Source organism: Austrofundulus limnaeus, unplaced genomic scaffold (genome assembly GCF_001266775.1).
Source record: "Austrofundulus limnaeus strain Quisiro unplaced genomic scaffold, Austrofundulus_limnaeus-1.0 Scaffold365, whole genome shotgun sequence".
NCBI classification, from domain to species: Eukaryota; Metazoa; Chordata; class Actinopteri; order Cyprinodontiformes; family Rivulidae; genus Austrofundulus; species Austrofundulus limnaeus.
The window spans coordinates 207,225-216,977 of NW_013952767.1; the positions used below are offsets into that span (position 1 = coordinate 207,225).

General features: G+C 40.4%; 1 protein-coding gene across 1 annotated transcript in view; it reads left to right on the forward strand.

The window, feature by feature from the left end:
- The window catches only part of col24a1 (collagen type XXIV alpha 1 chain), a gene marked incomplete in the record, with an annotated part of 125,159 nt that overhangs the window by 1,981 nt on the left and 113,425 nt on the right, over positions 1-9,753 (forward strand). The window contains 1 exon segment of the mRNA XM_014023370.1: positions 9,501-9,568. Within this exon segment, the coding sequence (XP_013878824.1) occupies positions 9,501-9,568 (68 nt within the window).

Here is a 9,753-nt window from a genome sequence, read left to right on the forward strand (position 1 = left end):
CCCCCTCGGCTTCCAGATGCCAAATTGTAGTTGTCCAGAACTTATTTGTTCTGTTGCAAAAACTGTGACGTAATGGTTAAGAAAACCTCAAGGAAAATTGAGAAAACTGAAAAGGTGGAAAAATATGACTGAAACAGAATCTAAAGATATCTACTCAGCATCTGGAGATATAGCCTGACCCTTGCATTCCTACACAGTTCCGCTCAATTATCTTTCTCTGCTCCGTCTGAGATTTCTCCAATGAACAAGGATTTCTCCTGTAGAATTTCAAMYAGGCCAATCAGTGAACAGAAGGATTTGTGAATGACAACGTCGATTTTCTGCACCGTTTCAGTCTGCCTGTAGTTAAGCAGTGGCAGCAGAGGAAGTGAATGAAGCCAGTCTGTGTTAATAAGGCTTCCAAGTTAAACTAAATTTGTCTCACAAAGCCTGCAGCACTCATTTAAAACCATCTCATTCAGCTCGGTGCTTCTCTCTTCCCAGTAGGGAATGGTTGTTTACAGCGCACGCAGTTTCCGTTTAGCTTCTTCGCTTAGCTTCCTTCATGGTGGAGCTGGTGTGCTACATACAGGGGTTAGACAATGAAAGTGAAACACCTGGTTTTAGACCATAACATCCCTTTCAGACAGCTTCTTCTTGCGTCCACAGTTTGTCCTGATGGATGTGGTTGGTCCTCCTTGGTGGTATGCTGACATTACCCTAGATACTGTGGCTCTTGATRCATCACAAATACTTGCTGTCTTGGTCACAGATGCACCAGCAAGACGTGCACCAACAATTTGTCCTCTTTTGAACTCTGGTCTGTCACACATAATGTTGTGTGCATTGCAATATTTTGAGCAAAACTGTGCTCTTACCCTGCTAATTGAACCTTCGCACTCTGCTCTTACTGGTGCAATGTGCAATTAATGAAGATTGGCCCCCAGGCTGGTCCAATTTAGCCATGAAACCTCCCACACTAAAATGACAGGTGTTTCAGTTTCATTGTCTAACCATTGCACGTCACCGCCAAACGTTAGCAATTGGGTAAATCAAATGCAATCATTTTAAACTTCAACAGAGTCCRCAGCTCCAGCAAGAAATCATTTCTCAACAGGCAAGAGTCCAGACCCTCTGTACAAAGCAAAGCATTGGACAAGGGGCTGGTTTTTACCAGGCTACTGGGGAAAATCAGTTCAGACTTTTCTGCACTCAGGAGACTCCAAGTACACAACAAAATGTATTTGAAGGCTAAAAAAGTGGATTTTTCTTGAAATGTCATCTTTAAAGAAAGTACTGGCATTGGTCAGACCACCAATTTGGTAATACCCACAAGTTCATGAGGCGGCTTTGGTGTAGTGGTAGGGCCGGCGACTTGGGACCAGAAAGTTACAGGAATGACTCCCTGTCATTGCCCAGATGTTGTGGTGTTGAAGACTTAAAGACACAACCCCCAGCTGCTCCCCGGGTGCTTACAGAGCTGCCCGCTGCTCCACTTGGGTGTTTCTCAGGTGTGACGAGTCAAATGCACAGCACAGATTACATCATTGCATGGGAACATGCAYTGATGACAAATAAAGTCCCTTTACCTTCAATCTTTCTGATTTTTATGCTTGGAAAATAATACAAGGAGTCATTTTAGCTTCTCTATCTTCTTGCTGCAGTACACGTACAGTACACACTCCATATTTAAGAGACTGTGTGTGTGTGTGTGTGTGTGTGAGTGTATTTAACTCCTAACATTTTCTCCATCATCTAAGATCAAACCATTAAAGACCAGTAGCTGCGTTTCCATTGACCATGAAAATGCRCAAATTAGAATTTCAAAAATAAATTTGCTCAATGGAAGCACGTCAATTTCGAAAAAATTTACKTTTTTCGACAAAACGTTTTTGCGCTAGGATGAGGTGGTATTTTGGCCGTATCAAAATTGGTGATTTTCGCAAAACTGCAATGGAAACACTTTTCGCATCACGGGAGTCACCTGATCAACAACCGGCTGTTTCCACTGGCGAAAAAAATGAAGACGAAGAAGATAACAGGAAGAAGTAGTAGTACAATCATAGAAGTAGTAAAAGAAAGTAGTAAACTCACCGACTACAATTTCCCAAAAACACAGCATACGTAGCCGCTCCCAAGTAGGGAATTGTCACTCGAAAGCCTCGATAAAAGACGCCGACGTCTCCTCTGATGATGAGCGCTAGTGTCGCTGTAGCAACATGCTATGTGTTTACATCCATCGCCGCCATGTTTGTAATGACTTATCATGAGAACAAACGTATTCACGCGTGACTTTAACAGCATTTCTTACTTAATGGAAACACCGCAGATGCGAAACTGTGTTTTTTCAACATTAACAGAATATCGACAAAGTGTTGCGCACATTTGCAATGGAAACGCAGCTACTAGGAGTTTACTCAGTCTTGTGGACTAAGTCAAGCTTTTCCCTGGTTTGCAGAGACCTCCTAGACGCCACCTGAGTTGGGTGACGAATACACACCGTGTAGAACATTTTCTTACCGCACAATACGACACGGTGCTTCTAGAAAAAATATGTCCAAACTTGATTTTTATTCATTGTCTGCTTCGAGCTGTTTGGAAATCATTACTATATCAAAGCTTTGGCAAATGAATCCTCATCAGCAATTTTATTGCTGGCTGCCGTTTGGAAATGAGACACGCTTGCTTTCATAATGAACTAACTCTGACGAAGAGAGAAGTAGTGAGGCTGACACAACTAGCAGGAAAAAGATACTGGCAGCAGATCAGTTAGCTTTTTCCCCTCTTCTTTAGGAACGTTTATGTTGAAAAGTGAAGCAAAGCATGCTGCAACAGAGCACTTTATTTATAAGAGGCTTAATCAGCACTAAAAGTATCTGTTAGTTGACGGTTGACGAAGCAAAGGGAGTTTTTTTTCTTTTTAAAATATTTTGTGAGCGTCTCTTCAGAGCACCRGGTCGTTTTGCAGCTATCACTTTTGTTTCTTCAGGTTCATTGCATGTTTTTGCAGTTCAGCTCAACTGAGCCACAGTTTTGCTAAAAGGGGCGTGAAATCTCTAAGGTCAAGCATTATAAAGCTCAGTTATCTGAATAATCACTCTCCGTGGAGCACCTCCAAAGCTCACCGCACTCTTTCCTGAACAAACATTATCCAGGAGAAGGGATTAAATAAGACAGGTCAGGCAAGGTGACTCCGAACTTTTTTTTTATTTGATCCGCATATTTTTGCAAATCAGCTTTTTTACCCGCAAAAAAAAAAAAAGCCAAACAACGAGCACTTTTCTCCAATAAAAGAGATCAATAACAACTTTATTGGTACCAATTCCTTCGTTTTTCCTCAAGATGTTTTATATTTATGTGTTGTTTGGATAAATGAATGGATTCGCTTGTCATTAACAGATTTATTTGGTGAGCACCCTGCCAAGTTAGACGTCTTGATAGTTAACTGGGAATGCCAACACTCACAAAAATTAATGATTAACGAAGAAGCTTTTTTTTTTTTCTTTTCCTGACAAAGTGTTTAAACAGAACCTATGTGAGTTTTTACTCCTAGAACTGCTGGACTTGATTGATTATTCTGCCTTTATGTCTTTTTTTAAGATATGAATATTGGTTATGGATCCAAGCTAATTCCTCAAAGGAGAGTAGAAGATCTCTTTCTGCAGGAATGATTCTCTGATTATTTATGGTCTTGACATGACACCCACTCCCCACATGGTGGTATTTCCCTGAGTCAACAGAGCTCTGTTTGGGGAGTTTTGTCCTGCTTTTAGTTGTTTCCATGAACTATAAGACATGGAAACATGTAGGACATTTATAAAACACATTATCTCGTAGAAAACGACAATTATGTCTGTTTAAGTTTTGTCTTTTTTTTCTTTCTTGTTTGTAAAACCTTCTCCTTGGGGTGCTGGGACGAAAGGCTCTTGTTAGAGTTTTGAATCATTTTGAACACTTATACTTCCAGCACATATAGCAATGCTGAAACAGTGATGCAATCATTTCTAGTTCAAATCCTCCGGAGATAAGAGCCCAGATCTTAAACCTGTGAGACAGACATCAGAGAAAACTGTGTGTATCAGCAGATGGGATCGGGATATTTAATTGTTATGTTAAATATTCTTTTCTTTAATATCTGCCAGCTTTAAGCAGAACCATTTATGGTGCGTTCACACCAAACGCGATTTCAGCATCAGGAGCAGCAGGTTTACATACAAAGTCTATGGTGGATGCGCTTCAATTAGCGTCGGGAAGTGCTGCGGCGCCTCAAGCGCGATTAGAGCAGCGCGATTTGAACGATTTGAACGATCTGAGCGTTCGACGTGCTTGATGCTCCAATCGCTGAAGTTAGAAAGTCTGAACTTTTGCAGCTCGAAGTGCACAAACGTCCAACTTGAAGCGTTGGATGGGATTTTGAAGCTGAAATCGCGTTCGGTGTGAACGCAGCATTACTTTAAATGTCAAATATATCCTCTTTCTTCAAATGAATCCATGTGTTCTTATATTCCCTGCTCATTTTTCGCGAATACTTTGGGCATTTGTTTCTGTTGCCAGCTGTGGAATGTCACACCACCTTTCTAGACAAGGACCAGGCGGCAAACATAACTCACAGGGTTTCTGCTTGAAATCAAGACACTTTTTAAAAATTTCTCTTTTACGTCTACTCTACCTTAGATTATGTATATACAGTATGTATGTATATGCTTTATTTGGAAAAACAACAAAAAATAAATAAAAGAACAGTCTGCGCTTCTCTCCAAAAACATGGGTAAAGCTTTTGATCTAAAGGTCAGAGATCACGCTGGTTGTCGTCGCACTAAAACCTTCGATGGTTCATGAAGTGACAGTATTTATGATGGACGGTGATCTCTTTATCACCCAGAACAGCAGCTCAATGATCTACTTGTGGATTCAGAACAACCTCCYCTCAGTGTCGGAGTAGAAAGTTATGATGCTAGTTGTCATCAGATGTGTAAGCAGCCGTTCTGCTGATGTGATTGMTTAGGAGGAAATATGAATAGTATGCTTTGAACCTTTTTTGAGGTTGAGGTTTCAAAAAGTAGGCAGCTTTGGGCCTGAGGTGTTTGATGACATCTGCTGATGTGAGAACTAAATATTTCAGTGCCAAAGTTATTGTTTGCTTTTAGTTTTTAAAGAGCTRCTTTTGGCGTGAGTCATAAAAGTAAGTTTATATCTCTTCTGCTCAACTGATCAACAGAATAAACAAATAAAATCTCACTGATATGAATCAAACAGTTAGGACTTCCAAAAATTGATTCTATATATCTTTCACTCTTCTTCTCTCAGTTTAATTCATTTAAAGGAGACRTATGCTTTTAAATCCTTCATTTTTACTTTTAAATCATTCACTTGGGGTCTTTATAAAGTGGAACTGCAATGCTTTGATTTGAATTCCGTCCTATTCTAACTTCACCAGCTCCTCTTTCATCCCTTTTCTGAGGTGTGTCTCAAAGTAACTGATTTTGTTACTGTTCTTTAAGGCGTTATAAGCCCCGCCCCCTCCAGCTTCCAGACTGTTCCACTCTGGTTTGAGAGAATGGGAGTGGTGGGCAGTGTTAATCCAAAAATTAACTCCACAATWTCTAAAGCACTTATGAAAATATTTAGGTCCGCAACTTCAAAAGCACTTATACCATAGAAAAACTAGCAGAAGCTAATTTTTAAGCATAGGTTCAATTTGACACCCATTACCTAGCAATAAGTGATGTACAAGTTATGCACAATACTGCCAATTAGTGGTGTATGAACTCTTTTTGCAGCTTAATCCTACAACYGCYGATTGCYGGGGATGTGATTTCATGAAGGAGAACTTTGGCTCCTGGTGTAAAAATTAAAGTTGTTGAGGATTGCTAGTTCGGCTGCTTCTTTGTCTTTTTCGTTTGCTTATTGTAGATTTTTCTTTAAAAAAGCATCAATAAAGTAATTTTAAAACTGTTTATTGGAAAACTGAAGCGATACATTCTGGGTACATGACGGATTTGATTTGTGATGGGAAACGAAAGCATGGAGTACAGAAAACTACCTTCACTTTGGGGGCRGCTGTGGTGTAGTGGTAGAGCAGCCGGCTTGGGACCCGAAAGTCTTAGGTTCGACTCCCCGCCATGCCCACATGTCGTGGTGTCCTTGAGCAAGACACCTAACCCTAACTGCTCCCCGGGCGCCTCACATGGCTGCCCGCTGCTCCACTTGGATGTGGATGGGTCAAATGCAGAGCACAATTTCGTCATTGTGTGGAAACATACACTGATGACCAATTACTTTACACTTTATGACCTTTACTTTACATTTCAAAATAAGAGCATGGATTTTAAAGTTCTCCATAGTTTTGTTGTTGCTCCAGTTTACCACCAGATGTCCGTCTTCATCAGCATAACATCTGTAAATCATTTCTGCGTCCCTTCAGCTAACCCCGGTGGCCGGTTGCTTTGACTAATTAGATCAAGTATTGAGCTCCAGCATTTAAACTTTATTTTTTTAAAAGGAGCTCCAATTGTAAAGTAAAATAAATCAATACATTCAAAATTTTAGTATGGATTACAAACATTAACTGTTTTCGCGGTCACATAGTTCTAACCATTGCCGTCCTGCTATGTAAGCAGACACAAAGCATTGTGGGAAATATCTGTAAAATTAGAACCGTGACTGAAAGCAACAGTCAGCAAGGATGTCTACCTTCCCAGTAATTGTGTTTATCTGGGAGGGGTGCTGTTGGACAGATCACATGTGTTGTGATTCACAGACAACCATACCTTCTGCTGTTCAAGATAATGATGACTGGTACAGTGGTTTGCAAAAGTATTCATACCCCTTGAACTTTTCCATATTTTGTCACATTACAACCACAAACATAAATATATTTCACTGGAATTTAATGTGAAAGACCAACACAAAGTGGTATACAATTGTGAAGTGGAAGCAAAATTTTACATGAATCAAAACATTTTTTACAAAAAAAAACCTGAAAAGTGCGATGTGCAAAATTATTCAGCCCCCCTGAGTCAATACTTTGTGGAGCCACCTTTTGCTGCAATTACAGCTGCAAGTCTTTTAGGGTATGTCTCCACCAGCTTTGCACATCTAGTGACTGCGATTCTTGCCCATTCCTCCTTGCAAAACAGCTCAAGCTCAGTCAGATTGGATGGAGAGCGTTTGTGAACAGCAGTTTTGAGATCTTGCCACAAATTCTCAATTGGGTTTAGGTCTGGACTTTGACTGGGCCATTCTAACACATGAATATTCCTTTTTTTAAACCACTCCATTGTAGCTTTGGCTTTATGTTTAGGGTCGTTGTCCTGCTGGAAGGTGAACCTCCGCCCCAGTCTCAAATCTTTTGCTGACTCCAACAGGTTTTCTTCCAAGATTGCCCTGTATTWGGCTCCATCCATCTTCCCATCAACTTTGACCAACTTCCCGGTCCCTGCTGAAGAGAAGCACCCCCAGAGCATGATGCTGCCACCACCATATTTGACAGTGGGGATGGTGTTTTCAGAGTGATGTGCAGTGTTCTTTCTCCGCCACACATAGCGTTTTGCATTGTGGCCAAAAAGTTCAATTTTGGTCTCGTCTGACCAAAGCACCTTCTTCCACATGTTTGCTGTGTCCTCAACATGGCTTCTGGCAAACTGCAAATGGGACTTCTTATGGTTTTCTTTTAACAATGGCTTTCTCCTTGCCACTCTTCCATAAAGACCACATTTGTGTAGTGCACGACTAATTGTTGTCCTGTGGACAGTTTCCCCCACCTGAGCTGTGGCTCTCTGCATTTCATCCAGAGTCACCATGGGCCTCTTGGCTGCCTCTCTGATCATTGATCTCCTTGTTCGGCCTGTAAGTTTAGGTGGACGGCCTTGTCTTGGCAGGTTTACTGTGGTGCCATACTCTTTCCATTTCCGGATGATGGATTGAACAGTGCTCCGTGAGATGTTCAAAGCTTGGGAAATCTTTTTATAACCTAAGCCTGCTTTAAACTTCTCCAAAACCATATTCCTAACCTGTCTGGTGTGTTCTTTGGACTTCATGATGCTGTTTGCTCCCCAATATCTGAGGCCGTCACGGAGCAGCTGTATTTGTACTGAGATTAGATTACACACAGGTGGACCCTTTTGAGTCATTAGCAGTCATCAGGCAACTTCTGAATGCAATTGGTTGCACTCAGGGAAAAGGGGGCTGAATACTTTTGCACGTCGCACTTTTCAGTTTTTTATTTGTAAAAAATGTTTTGATTCATGTAAAATTTTGCTTCCACTTCACAATTGTATACCACTTTGTGTTGGTCTTTCACATTAAATTCCAGTGAAATATATTTATGTTTGTGGTTGTAATGTGACAAAATATGGAAAAGTTCAAGGGGTATGAATACTTTTGCAAACCACTGTATGTCCCCTTTGTATGGATTATTGAAATCAATCTGCTGGGAGATTTTTTTGGTTTAGATTGTCTGTTGCCTAATTTGATTCATTCCGCAGCTTGACAGAGTCAATAATGACTATGTAATGTAATATTAAAATGACAGCATGTTGTTTTTGCTGTGATTTTCAATGTACACATAACCAGTTAAACGTCTCCATTGAGAGTAACAAGTCAAACTGTTTAATTTATGACCTTGGATTTGGCAGTTGACTTTCTGACATACAGTAAATCATTATGCATGGATACAGTTAGGCTTAAAGACAGAATAAAAATATATAATTCTGTCTTTGGTGTAGAAACAATAAAGTTTGCTTATAATAGATTATATGAGAAACAATAGCTGGCCACACTGAATAGTTTGGTAGAACGTTGTTGGTACAATTTGACCATTTTTGTGTCTGTAGAGCAAATCAACGTTTAAAACAGCCATTAAATTACAACACATTCACTTCCTGATCTCAAGCTTCATGCTCTCTTCCTCTTTCGTGCTTCAGTGGAGGGCAGTGCCACCTATAGGTGGAGTCAGTGAGGGTCAAAGGTCACATTAAAGGCAGTAGGTTTGTATCACAACATGCTTTTAACAACTTGTAACCACCTGTGTCATTAAAACTAACAATATGTTATTCTAATTCAGATAAACAAAACTGGAAAGTTTGACAGGTCTGTTGAGGTCCTTTGAGATTGAAGTTCCAGGAAGCAGTGTCTTAAAACTTAAAAAAAAGTAATTTTAGGAGGCGGTCTCAACACCTTTCTCTCTTAATTAAATGTGGTTTTTCTCTCTTGGTTGAAATAGTTTTGCTGAGGCATGTTTCCAACAACAGCATTAAAGTTTTATTAAGGAACTATGCCATCCATCACTGTCTGGAAACAATAAAACATGACACAGTAATGCTCTCTTCGTGGCTTTGCACCATATTTTCAGACATAAAAATGTCAAAGGTAGATGCCTGCAGAGATAACATGCTGTCTTTGCTTACTTCCACATTTTTATTTTTATTTTTACATTTTGCAAACTTTTGCTCCCTCTTATTTTTAACTGTTGGGAGATGAGCTTTATTGATAATAATGGGAGGKTTTTTTTCCCCCCACAGGTGGAACTTTCTCCTGCTCCTGTCAGTATGCTCAGCAGCTTCTGGAGAAGACGACTACCGAGCTCAAGGTAAACAGCAGAGCGTTCGTGGTGTCCAACCCTGGCCCTCGAGGGCCACTCTCCTGCATGTTTTGGAGATTTCTCTGGTCCAACACACCTGATTTGAATGAACAGGGGTCGGATTTATAAAACTGGCGTACACACAATTTGAGCCCAGAAACTTGCGTACGCCACTTTTTATGCCAAGGTTGTGA